The sequence below is a fragment of the Ascaphus truei genome, chromosome 8 (assembly GCF_040206685.1).
Source record: "Ascaphus truei isolate aAscTru1 chromosome 8, aAscTru1.hap1, whole genome shotgun sequence".
Lineage (NCBI taxonomy): Eukaryota > Metazoa > Chordata > Amphibia > Anura > Ascaphidae > Ascaphus > Ascaphus truei.
In genome coordinates this window covers 54857354-54877108 of record NC_134490.1, presented here as the reverse complement: position 1 = coordinate 54877108, position 19755 = coordinate 54857354, and the positions used below count along the sequence as shown (strand labels likewise).

The window sequence follows — 19755 nt, the reverse complement described above, 5'->3', positions numbered from 1 at the left end:
CGCTGAGCATATGAGGAGAGCAGGGTAACATCATTACTAGCGCTGAGCACAGGGGAGCAGGGTAACACCATTACTAGCGCTGAGCACAGGAGAGCAGGGTAACATCATTACTAGCTCTGGGCACAGGAGAGCAGGGTAACATTTGATGTTGCTTTTGTGCAACTTTAGACGAGGGTGGCCAACTCCAGTCCTCAAGGGCCGCCAACAGGTCAGGTTTTAAGGATACCCCTGCTTCAGCACAGGTGGCTCAATCAACGACTGAATCACCGGTGCTGAAGCAGGGATATCCCTAATAGCTGACCTGTTGACTGGAGTTGGCCACCCTTTATTTAGACATTGTATTTCTCAATGTGCCTGGTAATAAAAAAGGTGATTATATTATACTGTACCAATATGTATGCTGCAGTATACTGGCAGTGACACAGACACACAGACACACAGACACACAGACACACAGACACACAGACACACAGACACACAGAAGATTGTTATAGGATACAGCCCGGTTCCAGGAAGGGAGGTCTCCGCAATAACCACGTGTCAGCATATGATACATTGCAGGGGCCATTTTGTGTTGATTTAAAACAACTTACATTTCTGAAATATCCAATGAGCATTTGTCTCTCCACGGCTGGTGAAGTAGGAAAGCTTTGAGGGCCAAGGACGCCCTGGGGAGCAGCAGGTATGGACACCAGACCGGATCTGTGAGGGCAGTTACATTGTGACACAGGAGACCACACAGCATCGACGTCACACACATTATCCAGCATCGCCTCTTACCTCTGAGACGCAGCACTCCTATACTACTCCTATACGCTCCACCTCCTACTATTCCTCTAGTAATTACCCTCCTATTCTAGCACAGCTCTCCGTCTGCACACACGTACTTAACTTCCAGCAACAACACAGACGACTGATATTTAGATATATATACATCTATATATATATAATTTCTAGTTCCTGCGACCTCGCTCTCCTTGTTCGCATTAACGCTGCTTAATGAGGTCCTTTTAAAGCCCCAGCTGCACGCGGTTACATATTTTTTGTAAACAGAGGGCGGTTTTGTTTCTCTTTCTGCAGAGCGCGGTTCTGGTGCCTGTTACCGATCAGTTCCTGCTCCTCCATCCTGGCGAAGGCGGATTTCATGGACATCTCCAGCACGCGGATACAGCCGTCATCGGAAGCCAGGATCACCTTGTCCGATGAGCACCAGTCCACGTCCAGGATGCGGTAATTCACGTTCCTGCCGCTGCGTAAGCTGCTCACCATCTGAATCTGACGGGGAAGAGGTGCAAGTGAGGACCTGCGAGCAGCTGCAGGAGCGGCGCAATGCTCTGCAGGTCAAACAATAATAAATAAGTCTGTGATGAGATACCAAGCGCTTTCACAATGAGCTCCTGACATGTTCATGGGCTCCCTTGGGATACACTATTCAATTAGGTTGGCTACTGCTGGACTAATATCTCACGTGTGTGGCACAATCCGACCACCTACCTCTTTGGTGTCCCAAACCTCCGCTCCGTCACTGTACAGCACAATCAGCTTCTGGTTGCCTTTCCCTGGGGCAAAACGGATCTTCCTCACCCCGTTCCTGTGCGTAGGAACCCCCCTGAGACACAGATATACACACAGGCCTCACCAACAGGAACAGAACTCGGCGCAAACACAAGGTCTTGTTACTTGGGAATCCGCAGAACTGGGCCTGAAATGTTTCTCCTAATTCTATGCTCCAAATGCTGATCGGTGGAGAATGAGGAACCATTGGTTTGTGCTCTGCTCGTATGGCAGATAAGTACATATAAACTCCTACTAGGGGTGAGAGCCAGGGGGGGGGGGGAGATAGTGACATAGGTGATTACTACTCCCTTTAGAGACCAAAGAATGAATGGGCAGAGTCCCAGCGCACACTCAGCTCAGTCACGGACAACGTTCACTCAGTGGCTGCTCTGATTAAGTCAATGGTCTATGAGTGAGGGACAGCTCAACATCTAACCATCATCCATTTAGTACTCTCTCACGGCCTTTCTTTCTATTGAATCTCATGGGCCTACGGAAGACACAGATTAGTATATCTTCCCATTCACCTCGGATCTCCCCCTGAAGAACTGGTCACTTTCATTTCTGTGGCGTGAGCAGATTTATGTGAAATTTGCTCAGCGATACGTTACCTTGAGACGCGGCCTTTTAAATCCCAGAAGTTTAAATTCCCATCCACATCTCCCAGGACCAAGGTGTCCCCCTTCCAAGCGATGCAGGAAATGCTGCCCATGCTGCCCTGCAGATCAGAGAACGGGTGTCATGATCGTGGCCCTGGCTCACTCAGCAGGTGCCGTACTGAATACTCAATAATAGGTAACGACACAGGTCCTCATGCAGCTTAAAGCTAGTGACTCCGCCAATACCCCCAATGCACTCCCCGAGATCAGCTGCTAGCAGATAGAACGGAAACACTTGGCTAATGATTGGCTGCACAATCACGGCACAGGTTATATAACACCACGGGATTACGGTAACAAGAGATTACCAACAGGAGCACATCTCAGCAATATATATTTATTGCATTTTACAGGCTTGGAGCATACGTCAAAATTCAGGGGATAAAGCCCCGTTGTCAGGAGGAACCCAGATGGGATTATGAATATCATTTACGGCTCTCTGTCGCTCATCTGCCTGCTACGCGCTAATTATTGCATCATCTGAAATATCTGGATGCACATGGCACGACTGGGTTAAACGTATTTGTCAAGGATTTAGTGAGGCACGGCTTTAAGGGCTATACATCTAACCCTATTGCTGTATATGAGTAAAGACGTCCCAATACACATCCAATAGCACAGTTCATTTCGATATGTTTTTAAGTCTCATAAATTTGGTTCAATGTTTTTGCCAAAACATATCAAGCCTGCAACCACATACATCAGTGTGTCTGTGTGTCTGTGTGTCTGTGTGTCTGTGTGTGTGTGTGTGTGTGTGTGTGTGTGTGTGGTGTGTGTGGTGTGTGTGTGTAGATATATAGATATAGTGATGATTTATTTGTTACACTCCATTTTTTCACACGTCTAACAAAAACTGTGTTGTCGCTTTTCTAAGATTGTATTTGGAGAGCCTGAGGCTGCGGCCAGGCAGGGAGCGAGCGTGCTGGTGAGTGGTGACGTCACATGCTTTGCTGGGCGATTTATGGCCAGCTGGTTGCGCGTGCGTGGGGGCATTTCGGGGGGTGCGGCCATGACGTCACGGAGCTGGTTCGCCCTCATTGGGCGAACCGCTCACATGAGCGCCAGCGAGCGGCACAATCAAATTTGCTTGCTTCTGCATGCAGCTAAGCGCCGTGCATGCGCTCGCTGACGCTGCCCACACACATTGCAGCAATGTGTTTCATCGCAGCCAGCGCAAATGCGCGCACCCGCTCAGCATCACCCTGGACGAGGCCTGAGATAGCAGAAGCCTGCAAGGCAGGGGGTGGCCAACTCCAGTCCTCAAGAGCCGCAAACAGGTCCAGTTTTCAGGATATCCCCGCTTCAGCACTGATTGAGCCACCTGTGCTGAAGCAGGGATATCCTGAAAACCTGACCTGTTGGTTGCCCTTGAGAACTGGAGTTAGCCACCCCTGCTGTAAGGCCGAACATGACACCTGGGCTTCCTGAGCTCACACCTCCTTTAATGATTATACAAATATCGGTTTTCTTCATTTGACCATACTGCGAAGGAAAGCAGAGTTAGGCGACACTGAAATATAAGAGAGCACTTATTCTCTGCAAAAGATGGATGTATAAGATGTATACAAGTGGTCAGATGGCCAATGATTTCAATACGTCTCAGATCGTTGGACAGCATCTAACAAAACTCTTTTACATAAACACAGGAGCCGTCCTGGGCTAATTATACCTGGTACCTCTTTCCACCTCACGTGCCCTACGTCCCAAACCCTTATCTGGCTGCTCTATCATATTTACTATAGCCATCTGGGGCCCGGTCCTGTACAGATGGTCGCTGGCTGAGAAAGCTGCCTTTATCTGGGTCATTAGGCTCCCTGGGTGAGCGAGCGCATACGCATTGTCTGGCTTGACGGCCTACACAGAGAGAGACAGAAAGAGCGGTCACAGCTTGAATGTCTATAGCACTGCTGGAAGTGTGAGGAGGGGGGTACTGTGCAAGCAACAGGATAACATTTATCAGAACATTAGTAAACATTACAAATGGGAAGTAAAAAGGTAACCTTGGAGGGGCAGGTACCAGGTACCTCTCAGGAGTTTATTTACATTTCAGCTCTTCCCCCACACCCCCCCAATATGTATTCTGTTCCCCATATTCCCCCCCTCCCCCCCAATGGTTCTCTAAATTCCTTCAGACACGTCTTCATATATTGTTTATATATGTAAACAAATGAACAAAAATGGATTAAGATCTACAGGTAGTCAAGTTTGTAATATATCTCAGTATGTTCGAGACAGTATTATACGGGACTGTTATCCACTCTCCTTTTATTTTTTGTGTACCCCCCTTTTATGTGGTTTTGTTTGAAGTGGCTCAGGGGGCCGAATGTATTTTTTGGGGCGGGTTGTGCTGACTTGTGAGGTTAGTGTAAAGGAGGTGTGATGGTTTGTAAGTGAAGAGATGAACCGATTCCTTCATTCAAATAATGGCAGCAGGGCCACTTACTGACCAACTTTTACTTGTGGGATACGGGACACTGGCTTCAACAGCCTGAAAGCCCCCTTGCTAAATCCCAAATCTTCCTCGTTACCCTTTATGAAATCTCAGGGTATGAATATAAGTCAGTGAATTAGTTACTAAGTAACTGCTGCTTTAAAGAGACCCAAACAATCTGCAGTTGAAATGTAGAAGCCGCACCTGGGCCCAACATATTAACAAGGAGAGAATCCCAGTCACTCGAACACAGGGCCCGGAGCCCGGCACGGAGCCCAGCACGGAGCCCGGCACGGAGACCAGCACCTCTCCACGGCTCACTGAACATCATCCCCAAATCCGCTGCCTGTAGTCTGTGCTCATTAGCCGAGCACGTTGTATACAAGTCACAAAAAGTATCTTCCCAATTGCAGCGTTGCTCTAGCACAGGAGTAGCCAACCCCAGTTCTTATGGGCCACCAACAGGTCATGTTTTCAGGATATCCCTGCTTCAGCACAGGCGGCTCAGCTCAAGTCAACTAGATCCTCAAAGGGGTAGTACATTGCACAGAGAGTAAATGGTTGGACAGCTCCTATACCAGCATTACATGTAACTTCTGGAAATATGACAAAATCCCTGTGTATAACAAGAAGATTGTAAAGTAGAGAGTGCGGTGCAAAACAGTTCTACCAGGATAAGAGAAATCATTGTATATCACACTGTGCTTCCACAACACACAACATGAACCTTCAGCGTGTCCGTGTGCTGTTCACACAATGGCACCTACAACGCTCCCTGTATATGATAAGGGTTGTGCTTGTACCTACAGATGATCGTGGCTTGGTGAGAACGTTCGCTTTCATTGCTGATGTCGGGGTGGGATCAGGGCCATTTGATTGCAACAGTGGGCACACGGCCCTGGGGTCTCTATTTCTGTGGCATTACACATTCTTCCATTACAAAGTGTAAGACTGCATACCTAATCCTTTATCATAACACACAATGGTTAAACAATCACCAACGGTGAGCGACCATTAACAACATGTAGTCTGGTGGGGGCATTGCTGCTTTACTACGACTGTGAGCAACTCCCACCACATTATCACCATGCGGAGTAACTCACATCTGGGGGGATCCGCGCGCTGTCCTTAACATTGTTCCCTTCCACGGTGAGGTGATAAACCTGCCCGTCCGTGTCTGTGAGCACAAAGTGCTCCCGCGCAGCGACGTTCTGACTCAGCTCGGACTTGCTCTCCGCCTCCTGTAACAGACTATGCCGGGGGAAAGCGGGCGTGAGATACTTGGCATCGTTCTTTCAGCGCCGGCTTTGCAAAAACCCTCTTTGGTGCAGCTTGAGAGCACGCGATGGCAACGTATATAACAGGGCACTGAGCTGCTTCTCCAAAGGGGTCAGATCAGAAAACATTTAGTAGTAGAAGGGCCAGAAACGTATTATAAATGTAATTTTAGATACATTTATAGACTGGAAATTGTAAAATATAGTCATTAAAAAAAAAGTATTTATAACATCTGCACCATATATATTTACATTAACTTACAAGCGAGGAGCAGTGTAAAAAAACTGTACTTCGCTGCTTAGGTGAATAGTATGAAATTAGCAGGAGCACAGAATCGAAGGCCATTTGCTGCCTGCTACTGTACTGCATACTACCTATTGTACTGCATACTACCTACTATACTGCATACTACCTATTGTACTGCATACTACCTACTGTACTGCATACCACCTATTGTACTGCATACTACCTACTGTACTGCATACCACCTATTGTACTGCATACTACCTACTGTACTGCATACTACCTATTGTACTGCATACTACCTACTGTACTGCATACCACCTATTGTACTGCATACCACCTATTGTACTGCATACTACCTACTGTACTGCATACTACCTATTGTACTGCATACTACCTATTGTACTGCATACTACCTACTGTACTGCATACCACCTATTGTACTGCATACTACCTACTGTACTGCATACCACCTATTGTACTGCATACTACCTACTGTACTGCATACCACCTATTGTACTGCATACTACCTACTGTACTGCATACCACCTATTGTACTGCATTCTACCTACTGTACGACCTACTATACTGCATACCACCTATTGTACTGCATACCACCTATTGTACTGCATTCTACCTATTGTACTGCATACTGTACTACCTACTGTACTGCATACTACCTACTGTACTGCATACTACCTACTGTACTGCATACTACCTACGGTCCTGCATAGTGTACTACCTATGGTACTGCATACAGAGGCAGGTTATAACCTTTTAAAGATTTGCCTTAACAATGTATATTTACGTGATGTGCTTTATACAAAATAAAATGTAAACTAAAATGACCGTGGTGTTTTGTTCCCGCTGCCTTTGATTTGTCCTGTAATCTGGGACACCGGAAGTATTACTACTGAATCTCTGCATAATTGCGGCGCGTTGGTGACAGTTCCTCCGAGCGTCTCCCGTCCTCTCCCGGAAATGCAGGGCCCTATTCTTGATGCCCAGCGTTCGCTTAGTGAGACATTAATCTGGCAGATACTTCACCTGATGACAGAGGACTCGACGCTGTTGAGCTCCGTGTCTGAGGAGACAGTTTGGCGTGCCATGGCCTCGCGGGCTGCCATCTGCTTCTTCCTGAGGCTCTTAAGGTTGTGAGATGGGGACCACTCCTGGGAGACAGGGACAGGATGCGTGTTACTTTAATGCCAAAAGAGCAGCAGTGCCACCTGCTCTGCCAACAGCGAGTAAGCAGTGCTGTGATGTAACATACAAAGCACAGCATGGCACCTGCTCTGCCAACAGTGAGTAAGCAGTGCTGTGATGTAACATACAAATCACAGCATGGCACCTGATCTTCAACCTCTTACAACGGGTAAGAAAATACAGAATAGCTTATAGCATGGGGCGCCTTCCGATTGTGTCCCAAAAACATAGTATATTAATAGTTTAAAAAAATACAACTGTACTAGCGGATTGTAAGCTCTTTGGGCCAGGGATTTCCTATCCTATCATATTTAGTTTGTTACACTTATTGTATTATAATTTCCTGTACTGTACAGTCGCCTTTGTAAAGCGCGGAGTACATTGTGGGCGCTATATAAAGATATATACAGTACATACATAGCACAACAGAACAAGTTAGCATGCTGTGAAAATAAAACCCACAAAAGAGCAGCTATAAGAACGGTTCTGCAGGTTAGATGGGTTACTGGATGGTGCCTTACCAGGGCCGTCACCGATGGGAAGCTTTTGGACATCTCCCGTAGCAGGGTACAGGTTCGGATGTCCCATAATTCCAAGGGCTTGTCTTTAAACACAACGGCCAGGTATTGCCTGTAATAACCAAGGGCGGATGTCAGGCCCTGCAGTGGGGCACATTCACAGGCACCCCGCACCCGGGGGAGAAATCTGCACTGCTGCTTATCTCAAGTATACAAATGTGGCAGTGATCACGTTTAAATCGGAGGTGGTCAACTCCAGTTCTCAAGGGCCACCAACTGGTCACGTTTTCATTCTTTGACCAAGCCACCTGTGCTGAAGCAGGGATATCCTGAAAAGTGACCTGTTGGTGGCCCTTGAGTTCTGGAGTTTGAATGGATGGGTCATGCTATTGGTCACCTTTAGATTTATGCTGCTGCTTTTTATTTTTAACCTCTTTAGTACCAGAGAGGCAGAGCAACACGTGGCGGGCCTCAGTGACCGTGAGCAGGATATATACCAAAAACATTATGGTCGCGATTTCCTCTCGAGGGGGTTTGTGATGTACTTACTTTAGATGAGACACTTTCATCATCTCCACTGGGGGTTCATCGTTACCTCTTTCCCCTCGGAAGGCCACACTCCTGCCTGCAGGGAGAAAGCGGGGAAACAGCTCTAACAAGAGAATCTTTCTGCGCCTCTTCTCCCCCCATCCTGTTTATACGAAACCAAATGATTTCGAGAAAGAACGATGGCACTCCAGTGGTCTCCGATGCAAAAAAAGGTTTAATGTATCACTGCATACTTTATTTAATTACAGGATTGAAGCAGAGGGTCTCCGGAGCTGACCTGTGTTAATTTCAGCTCCGGGACCACCCGCTTCCAGAGATGCTTACCTCCGTAGCTGTGCCGGTATCTCTGCAGAGTTTAAATGTCCTGGCCACGCAGGCCAATTGGAAGCCGCACCGGATGACGTCACAGCTTCCTATTGGCCCGCGGGACATTTAAAGCTGCAATTTCGTTAGCCACACAGCTCCTGGCTGCAGAGATACCGGCACCGCTACGGAGGTAAGTATCTCTGGAAGCAGGGGTCCCCGGAGCTGACATTAGCGGGGTTCATCTCCGGAGACGTCCTGCTTCAATCCTGTAATGAATAACAATAATCTAAAACGTAACGCAGCGTCTAGCCCCGGCGTGCTCTCTCTGGTATCTGTGGTTCTCGGTGTTGGCGGACTGCAACTGCTGTGCACCCGTGGCATAATACCTCCAGTACCGTGAGTCCACCTATTCTGGACATTAGCCAAGTTATTTAAACAGTTCCCATTAAGGGAGTAAAACAAGGTATTGTAGTTTTGTAACAAACCGCACGTCCTTATTTTAAACACAAGCTCTGTCTGTCTTCACGGCCCTGGGCAGCAAGTGAACTTTCCATCTTGAACGCAGAAGTTTGTCCCCAGTAACTCAAAAAGGTAACAAATTCAATATACTGTATTTTGTATGTGCATGAATGTACTCCCTTGCAACACTAAATTAAAATATCTGACCCAGGGGTAACCAACTCCAGTCCTTAAGGGCGGCCAACAGGTCAGGTTTTCAGGATATCCCTGCTTCATCACAGGTGGCTCAATCAGTGGCTTAGTCGCAGACTTAGCCATCTGTGCTGAAGCTGGGATATCCTGAAAACCTGACCTGTTGGTGACCCTTGACGACTGGAGTTGGCCACCCCTGCTCTAACCTGACCTGCTACATACAGCACATAGGTAACAGCAAAGGGGTTTAATGACTTCTGCAATGCCCAGTGTGTGTTTCAGGGGAATGGGTGACGGGCGACACAGACCCTACATTTCTGACTAGCACCTTCTCTCTCCACCTTTAGGACCTTCCTTAAAACACACCTCCTTAACGAAGCATACGGGTAGCTCCATGGCTGATACTATAAATCTCAGATGCACTGACCGTGACCCCTTGCAGAGGCACTTAGCGGAACACTCTCCTACTGTCTCTGTAAGGTCTCCCTACTTAGCACTTAGATTGTAAGCTCTTCATGGCAGGGACTCATGTCTAAAGTGCTTATTCCCAGTATGTGTTGTAGTATTATGTAGTACTGCTGTGGAGCGCTATGTACCTGGATGGTGCTATATAAATAAAGAGACACACACACAAAGAACTATGTAGGCAGAGGCCGGGAGAACAAGGGAACTCACCCGTGGGAAGGTCTACCAGTTGTAGCTCATTTCTCACCAGCCCCAGGTTGTTTGGGGTAGATGTGGCGAAGGACAGGAAGCTTGCGAGACTGGTCCATTCAATGCCTCTGCAAGGACAGGACAGAGGTCAATGAGCCCAGAGAGCAGTCATGAGATAGGTGTCACTGAGCAAGGTAAACGTGGAATCAGGGCATCGCCATTCCCAAACAGTGACTGTAACCGGAGTTAGAGAGAAGGGAACACAGGCAGCAGAAGTAGTTCTCTCCCCCCCCCCCCCCCCCCACACAGTGGAAGTCACAGACCAATGCACTCCAGGAGCCAGAACATCTGCTGCTCACTGGGTCTCTTCACACAATATGAACTCATTCAGAGTATATACCCAGCACTTTCAGGTCACATGCTGGCAGTGTGAAAACAAAATGACTGCTACGCTGCTTGTGTCATGTGCAGCATAGCCTTGAAACCTGAATGTGGACAGTTTGGCCAGCATCCCGCCGAGGCTTTTGACATGCATGTAACACAAAACACTACTATAAAATGCAGTTGCACTCACCTAATGAAGGGCCCGAAACATCATTTTCTAGTATCCGGCAGGAACATATAACTTTTTTTTTTAGGATTAATGTTTAAAGTAGCAGCACTTGGCAACCTATGTACCTCGTACCAAGTGCTGCTGCTTTAAAATGAAATCTAAAAAAAGACAGCCACCTGTGCTGAAGCAGGGATATCCTTAAAACCTGACCTGTTGGTGGCACTTGAGGACTGGAGTTGCCCACCCCTGGTATAAATACACTCACCTGACCTCGCAGGTATGGATGTTTAACTCTTTATGCAGCAATCCACTGGTGAGATTGTAGACCAGGACTGAGCCCGTGCTTGTACCTGTAACAAGAGATATTTAGATTGTAAGCTCCTTGGGGCAGGGACCAGCTTCTAACTTATAAGACCGATTTAATACATATGTACTCTTGTCATCCAATCTTTTTGTCCTGCCTTCCACATTGTACTGCGCTGCGGAATATGTTGCCATACAAATACAATATAACGCCGGGCGCTTCCCTTCTCTCCCCGTACACCCTGCCAACTAAACTCCGACAACAGAGTGTCAGCTGGTCCATTTGTAATGTTTTTATACTGCTCTAGGCCAGGAATGGCCAACTCCAGTCCTCAAGGGCCTCCAACAGGTCAGGTTCTAAGGATATTCCTGCTTCAGCACAGGTGGCTCAAATCAGTGGCTCAGTCAACGCCTGAGGTAGGGATAGCCTGAAAACCTGACCTGTTGGTGGCCCTTGAGGACTGGAGTTGGCCACCCGTTCTAGGCACTGCCCCTGTATGACTTTGTGCAGGTTCTTTAACCGCCTATTTCACCAAAATAGATTGCCAGCTCTTTGAATTAGGGATTCTTTATACTTCTATTATTCCATTTTATACACTACTGCCAAAGCGGAAAACACCAGATCAACATAAAAAAAAATGCTTGAAATGAAAATATTCACTCTACAGATCACCCTTTCACATTCTGCCCAGGCTATACTAATCTCAAATTAACAACTAAATCTAAGGCTCGTTTATTGCGGATATCCTAATGGTAACTTCTAATAGAACAGGGGCGACCTACTGCAGTATTGGGGATATCCCTGCTTCAGCACAGGTGGCTCAATTAGAATGACAGCCACCTGTGCTGAAGCAGGGATATCCCTAATACTGGACCTGGCCATCCCTGCAATATAGTATCCCAAATTGCTCATGCAGACATAGCTAAAACTTGGCTTTTAAAAAAAAAAATATTTAAAAAAAATCACTGATTTTCAGAAGTGAAGAGAAGGCGACGCAAAGCCCGGCGGCACCTGTGCGCCTCAAATAGAACGCGCAGCACCATCTGGGCCTCCGAGAATAAAGACTATGGAATAAGATGTGGCCGCAGTGGAGGGTGGGACTTACCTACAGCCAACAGGGGCTTGTACTGTGTGATGTTCTTGGTGGTGAGTGGGGGGCACATCCTCACCACAAACTGCGGCAGCGGCAGCCCCGAGAGGAGGCCGGTGAGCAGGAACTTGAGGTGCACTTCTTGAAGGAGGACTCCAGACAGCTGAGGGTCCCCAGCCAGCATGCTCTGCCCAGCTGCAGCAAAACAAGCACAGGGTTTAGGGGTCTGTCCCCCTCGATACCCGCAGAGTGGGACGCATCTCAGAGGGGGCCAGGAACACTCACACTCTGTACAGAGTGCAACTCAATCACACTGTATTTGCAATTAAGCCACAAAAGGCAGCGTTACAATTGTAACAATTGCTTTACAATTAAGGAGATGTTAACTAACAGGGCCTTTCCTTTATCCCATAACTAATGCATTCTTAGGCCTCGGCCATGGTTCTGGCGGGCGGGCGGAGGCACGCTGAGGCTCAGGGAAAGCGGGTGCTTTCCCTGGCCTTAGACAGTGCACCGTCCGGGGGCGTGTCGGCGGGCGGGCCAGTGACGTCACGGAGCTGGGCGAACCGCTCACGTGACCAGCCCTGTGCGCCGGCAAGCGGGAAAATTTTAAATTTCCCTAAGACCTACGCTTCCGCAAGCGTGCGGAAGCGTAGGCGAGCCCCTACTACAGCCGCTCTCATTGCAGCTGTAGGGGCTCAGTGCCGCGCAAAAGCGCGCAAGCACTATCCATAGACGCGGCCTTAAATGGTGGTCAATTTAAGTAGCCGCTAAATAAAAGGTGCCAGAAATATTTCCTGAAATGAAAATACGACTAGATAATTGCGCCTGGGAACAGCAGCATGAAAGCACACGGTATTTCTCGCCAATAAAAAGGTGACGCGGCATATAGGCCTCGTTTATAGTTGCGGCGTCAGTGCGCAAGCGCGTGATGTCACTTGTACGTTGCACGCACGAAACCTGCACTGCAGGCATTGGGAGGCGACGGAGGCGTGGCCGTGACATCACGTGAGCGGCTCGCCCTCATTGGCTGACCACTCACTTGACGCGGCAAGAACAATTTAAAAAGTCTGTTCAAAATGTGCGCGCTTGGACGCGGTCGTGCACACTATGGACATCCTTCATTTGTTTTGGCGGCGCCACTATAATCGCGGTAACCTTTCAGCGCTGCCCCCGCTGACATAACAAGTGGCAGACATGTGCAGAAGCGTTTGGGAATTATTTTCGAACCAGATCTCTTGGAAGACCCAAATCAGGCCACATTTTGCCGTAACCAGTGAGGAGCCTCGCGTAACGTCAGGAGGAATATGGTGCTGCTTTGGTTCTCCAAGATCAAGCAACACAGAGTTAATCGGTCCCCCATGCAGTAAGATCGCAGAAAGGAGGACAGTATGGACACAGGTGTGAGAGACACACACACACAAACACACACACACACACACACACACACACACGTCTTTACAGTGATACCTTTGCTTCTATTTCAGTAACTACGTGTAGATAGGACATTCCCTTTCAGCCTACAGATCACACACTGGGAATAAGAAGCCATGAGAAGCTGCTGCAGCAGCACAGTGAGGTGGGTAGATAATGCTGCTTACCCATCATACTGTCCAGGGAGAGATCCAGCTGTTTTCTCTGCAGGGGTCCCGCTGACGTCCCACAGAATGAGAGCGGAGCGTATAAGGGACAAGAGCTGGGATTCCCCAGGAGGAAAGAGGAATGAATGGCAAAGGTTACATGAGGCGCTGCAGCTGGGCTATGTGAAGACCAATGGCATTATAACTCATCAGTCTCCTCTCACCTTGGTAAAGTGAGTGACACTCCTTACCAGCCTATTACCATTACTACTGCTACTAAGTATTCTTAACCCTCTACAGAACGGAAGTCCAACCAACATTCAAGAGGCTACAAACATGCATTACTGCAGAGGTTCCCCATGCACAGGACGGCAGCAGAGATTACTCAGGCGAAAGGAAGTCTACAAACCTAAAATAGGCAAATGTACAAACTAACGCAAGCGGCAGCCAAGGAGGCATAGTTACCTCCCGCCCCGAGCCCTCCTCCCCACCACGCCGGACTTCAGCTCCCATATCATGACACGCCCGTCGCTGATAATCAGGGCAGCTGCATTCTCATTGATTGGACAGCAGGTAATGCTGTAAGGGCGAACTGTTTTGGTAACTCGGATGGCGTCACACTGGCAACGCAGGTCATAGGTCATCTCCGGCACTGGATCCGGGTCTGGGGAGAATCCAGAAAATGATTAGTCCATGAAGGGCGCACAGGGAGGCTCCTCGGGGACAGTTCACATAATATGCAGTTTTTAAATGTCGCATATTAAATGATCCTTGTGTTGCTGTCCTTGAACAAGGTCATACATACATATAATAATAAATATATATTATATATATATATATTTTTTTTATGCTATAGCGCTCAAAAGACAGCTTGTATTCTTTAGGTTTTAGAAAATGAGTTCCTATCTTATCTATTGACTTCATGGTTACATAATGATTTCAAATGATAACTGTGCGTGAAGTTCACTTATAAAACTCCCTATGAACAGAAGTTAGGAATACAAATACTACACTGTGGTGAGCATACTGTCATTTCAACCCGTGCTCTTCTGGCATTGACCCACAGGAGACCAGGTTTCTTCATCAGTTGAATGTGTTGCACTGCAGAATGCAGGGGCCCTTTCTAATCATGCGAGTTTACAGGTTGTCCTACATGAGGGGCGGCAAACTCCAGTCCTCAAGGGTCACCAACAGGCCAGGTATTAGGAATATCCCTGCTTGAGCACAGGTGGCTCAATCACTGGCTCAGTCTTCGATTGAGCCACCTTTGCTGAAGCAGGGATATCCTGAAAACCCGACCTGTTGGTGGCCCATGAAGACTGGAGTTGGCCACCACTGACCTATATGGTTACCCTGGTGATAAAGCAATACAACTGCTGGCGAAAGGGCAGGCCATTTATTTTTATGCCGCAGAGCTGATTAGGTGTGCAAATGCAATTAAAACTCAGGTGTGGGTGCTTTTTTTTTCTCTACCCGCAGTGGATGTGCCCTGGCCGTGTTCAGATTCTCACCTGCCTCATCGCTGGCGGCACCCGAGCCAGCGCAGCCTTGTCTTCCCACACGTAGAGAAATGCAGCCGTTCTCATGCAGGCAGAAAAGCACATCCCTCTGAAAGCATGGAATGACCTAGACGGGGAAACATCAAGACGTTTCTACAGTGGCAAACACGGCTTCTGAAAAAGGGATGGAAGTCCTCTAATGCAGGCAAGGTGGGCCATCCGAGACACAAAGGCCTCAAGGAAACACAGGAGAGAGCAGGGGGAAGGAGTATCCTGGAGGTAACGAATCGCCAGCATAAGGATCCATGCTCTCAAGCAGTGATAAAATGAGAAGCGCAGCGCACTGCCAAGGGAGCCAGGTTTAGAACAATAAAACAAGTTTTATTTAAGCAATAACACCACCCACCGCCTGTGGGTGATGTTATTGCTTAAATAAAAAAAAACTTTTTTCTTTTTAGAAACCTGGCTCCCTTGGCAGTGCGCTGCTCTTCTCATTTTATCACTGCATGCCATACAAGACGTCAAGAAGCTCCAGGAGTGGGTAAGGACTCTAAGTATATGTTTAAGGAACATATTTCTACCTTTCGAAGAAATGTGAGTATTATTGTCTCATGTAACTGCAGTGATTATTTACCTCCAATGAGGTTGCAGCAGAGTGGGTTACCATCTCTGTTTGTGCCGTTCGGGAAGGTTTGACATTGTTCTACATGACACGTCCCACTGATTGTCATTATTCTATTACCCGCTCCATGCAAGAGCTGTTCTTTTCCTGTCCGCCGTATATTGGACATTTTGTGAATGATCACATTCCGGGACTATTACAGCACCCGATATCCGCCCTTTTGAACCATGCTCTCAAGCTGCAGGAGGTATAAACCGCAAAGCAGCACTTCTTCACTAAACAGTGCATTCACTGACCAGAGAAGTAGAGTGGGCAAAAAATGTGTACAGAACGCAGGCACGCAGAAACCCTATTGAGTTAAGACATAGGAAGTGAACACTAGTCCTCATGTAGCTTTAGAAAGGGGTGTGTTGGAAAGGTCCGACAAGGTGTCACCTGCAGGAAAGGGACGCCTGTCCTCTCGATAGCTACTACTCCGACAGTCTGATTGACCTCCAGGTCCAAGATGAGGATCTCCCGCGGGTAAAGCAGCAGCATGTGGTTGCGTTTGGAAGGCAGATAGGACAGCTGCAAGCAATCATTGAGTGTCACCGCCTCAGCACTGCAACAAGCACAGAAACTCATCTTACATCTTCTCAAATATAGCTCCGTACAGATCAAAAGACAAAGCTTGGATTGTGTGTGATTGTGTGTATGTGTGTTACACGATCTCTCATCAAGGCATTTATACATTATCTGAGCCACCTGTGCTGAAGCGGGGATATCCTGAAAACCTGACCTATTGGTGGCCCTTGAGGACTGGAGTTGGCAACCCCTGCATTATCCTTCCCCTGATCCCAGGGTCATGTGAAGAGAACACTATGATTTGCTCACCTGGGCTTCTCGTTGGTGATGAGGATTTTGACCTTGTTGAGTGCTTTCTTGGCACCCGTGGCAGTAACTGGCTTGGTGTGGGCAGGGCTAGCATGGGGGCTGGAGATATACACCTTCCGCCCGCTGCTTGTGGGGGGCTTGGACGGAGAGAAATCAGAGACAAACACAATGCCCTCGCTGGTCAGTACTGCGAATACACAAGAAGGCAAAATGGTTTGGTATTCGATGTTCACCGAGGGAAACCAAAGACTAAACCAATGCTAAGGTGACAAGAGGTCTGCTCGTTAGTTAGGAATTGGCACAACCTACACACCCAGGTTACAGCAATTTCGTCCTCACCAACACTCACAGGCAAGTTGGGACGGCTGGAAAGGATTGAAGGAGAAGGACAGGATGTTTTCCGCGTAGCTTTTCTTCCAGAGTTTGGTTCCGGTGTCTGCGTTCCACAGTACAATGAGGTTGGGGGGGTGCACGGCCAACAGCAGATCCCGAGAGGCATCCTGACTCCACAGCCACTGCATCTCTGGGTAAGACACACCGGCGGTTACTCAGGGGATTATCCAAAGATGTTGGCGAGAAGCTCAACAATACACAAGGAAGACAGTAGGCTTTTCTTAAGGGTGCTTTAGGCACCTAAAAAATTGTAAGCTCTTGAGAGCAGGGACTCCTAATGTACAGAGCTGTATACACTGCAATAAATGTCTAGCATCTCACAGCTGGTTCCCCACAGAGACATTAAACCAGCTCAAATCTGCTGGGAGTTGTCCTGTGAAATGCTAAAATTCTAATAAACCAAAAAATATATATATATAATAATAATCTTAATATATAAAATCGAAAGGTTAGTGCTATCTGCAGTGAATCTGATTGGTCCTCAGCCTCTGGCCAATCAGATTGGTGGGTCTGATGTCACCCAACTGCCATTGTCTTCCCCCTCGGCCACACACACACACTCTCTGTCCTCTCCCTCCCCCCCATCACACTCACCTCCCTCCAAAGCGCTCACTCACCTCCCTCCCCGGCGCTCCACTCACCTCCCTCCCCGGCGCTCCACTCACCTCCCTCCCCGGCGCTCCACACACCTCCCTCCCCGGCGCTCCACTCACCTCCCTCCCCGGCGCTCCACTCACCTCCCTCCCCGGCGCTCCACTCACCTCCCTCCCCGGTGCTCCACTCACCTCCCTCCCCGGCGGAGGAACAGGCAGTGGCCAGGCAGGCTGCAGGCCAGGCAGGACATACCAGTGGCCAGGCAGGCTGCAGCTGCCTCGCGGCGCCGAGTGCCTAAGATGGCGGTGCCCGGAAGGACCCCCTTCCTCCCTCGCGGCGCCGAGTGCCTAAGATGGCGGCGCCCGGAAGTAGAGGTAGGGAGGGGGGGGGGTGAGGTGTGTGTGTGTGTGTGTCTCCCACTTCTCCCCACCCACCAGAGCACGCTCTCTACGGCTCAACATCCCCGAGGAGCAGGAGGAGGGCGGCAGGGAGTTGCGGCCGCGCAATACCTCCTTTGTGCCACCGGGAGTCGGCGGAGGCCACGAGGGGGGAGAGAACAAGTGGCAGCCCGAGGAGCGCGGCATGCTGGCAGGTGAGGAAATGCAGGGTGAGGAAATGCAGGGGGAGAAATGCAGGGGGAGGAATCCATGCCTTTGACGCCCCCCCTGCCTTTGATGCCCCCCCCCCTGATTTTGACGCCCCCCCTGCCTTTGACCCCCCCTGCCTTTGATGCCCCCCCTTTGCCTTTGACGCCGCACCCCCCTGCCTTTGACGCCGCACCCCCTGCCTTTGACGCCGCACCCCCCCCTGCCTTTTGACGCCGCACCCCCCCCTGCCTTTTGACGCCGCACCCCCCCCCTGCCTTTTGACGCCGCACCCTCCCCTGCCTTTGAGGTCCCCCCCCCTGCCTTCCACGACCCCCCCCCTGCCTTTCACACCCCCCGTCCCCCCCCTGCCTTTCACGCCCCCCGTCCCCCCCCCCCTGCCTTTCACGCCCCCGCCCCCCCCCTGTCTTTCACGCCCCCGCCCCCCTCCCTGCAACGCCGGGTATATCAGCTAGTATATTTATATATTTGATCATTTTTTTTTTTTTTAAAGACGACCCTGTTATATAGTATATTGTAGTCTATTCTAGGGGTGCTGAACTCCAGTCCTCAAGGCCCCCTCCCCCCCACAGGTCAGGTTTTCAGGATATCCCAGCTACAGCACAGGTGGCTCAATCAATCCCTTGTTCAGCACAGCTGGCTCAATCAATCACCCACCTGTGCTGAAGCCGAGCTATCCTGAAAACCTGACCTTTTGGGGGTGTTTAAGGACTGGAGTTGAGAACCAATGGTCTAATGTATAGTACAATACTACAAGTTTCTGCTGATGCATGACTGATTGCCTGTGGCAGGCTGGCCTTACCATGGATGGGCTTGGAGTGTTCCTGTATTTCGCACCGTGTTGTGCCAGTCATGACATCCCACACTATGATCTTCCCGCTGGCATCAGCCGACGCCAGTCGCAGAGCATAAGGGGAGCCCAGGTTGTGGTGATAGTTTTCTCTGGACCATTTTACCTGTGGACAGAAGGCAGGGAAAACATCATCACGAAGGGGAATGGGGACCCAGCGATAACTTCTGCACAATGTTACATCTTGTATAAAATGACCGCTCCTCACTCCCGCCAAATCACACCAACCAGCCCCAGTAATACAGAGAGAGCAGAGACCCATTGCTCATTCTGTCTGTGCATCTTACTACTAAGTTAACAGAGGCACAAAGACAGGTCTGTCAGCTGCAGTTCAACAGCGGACTGCAGCCAGCACCCACAAGGATGGCCACTACCTAGACCTGGTTTTCACTAAAAACTTTTCTCTCTGATTTCTCCAATTCCCCTTTTCCACTCGCTGACCATCACCTCGCCTCATTTTCTCTCTCTCACTTTTCCCCTTCTCCACCTCCATCTACCCCTCGTCTCTGCAGAGACCTGCGCTCTATTAACCTACCAGCCTTTGATTCCACTTTGCGCTCCTCCCTCAGCTCTGCTCGAGACCCTGAGAACCTGGTCAGGAAATACAACTCTGCCCTATCCTCCTCTGTAGATCTACATGCCTCGCTTTCTCTCTGCCATTCTTGCCCTTTGAACCCCAGGCCCTGGCTAAATTCCCACACGCATATGCTGCGTTCCTCCACTCGTTCCTCTGAACGCCC

General features: G+C 49.1%; 1 protein-coding gene across 1 annotated transcript in view; it reads right to left on the bottom strand.

The window, feature by feature from the left end:
- The window catches only part of WDR11 (WD repeat domain 11), a 66007-nt gene that overhangs the window by 34456 nt on the left and 11796 nt on the right, over window positions 1-19755 (bottom strand). The window contains exons 3-20 of the mRNA XM_075612060.1: window positions 18968-19121; window positions 16923-17096; window positions 16574-16760; window positions 16136-16301; window positions 15091-15205; window positions 14045-14243; window positions 13601-13695; window positions 12015-12194; window positions 10871-10955; window positions 10074-10180; window positions 8442-8517; window positions 7896-8004; window positions 7216-7340; window positions 5751-5898; window positions 2169-2275; window positions 1495-1609; window positions 1104-1275; window positions 594-702 (exon numbers count right to left, since the gene is read on the bottom strand). Coding sequence (XP_075468175.1) covers window positions 594-702; window positions 1104-1275; window positions 1495-1609; window positions 2169-2275; window positions 5751-5898; window positions 7216-7340; window positions 7896-8004; window positions 8442-8517; window positions 10074-10180; window positions 10871-10955; window positions 12015-12194; window positions 13601-13695; window positions 14045-14243; window positions 15091-15205; window positions 16136-16301; window positions 16574-16760; window positions 16923-17096; window positions 18968-19121 — 2423 coding nt within the window. The remainder of the gene's footprint in view (window positions 1-593; window positions 703-1103; window positions 1276-1494; window positions 1610-2168; window positions 2276-5750; window positions 5899-7215; window positions 7341-7895; window positions 8005-8441; window positions 8518-10073; window positions 10181-10870; window positions 10956-12014; window positions 12195-13600; window positions 13696-14044; window positions 14244-15090; window positions 15206-16135; window positions 16302-16573; window positions 16761-16922; window positions 17097-18967; window positions 19122-19755) is intronic.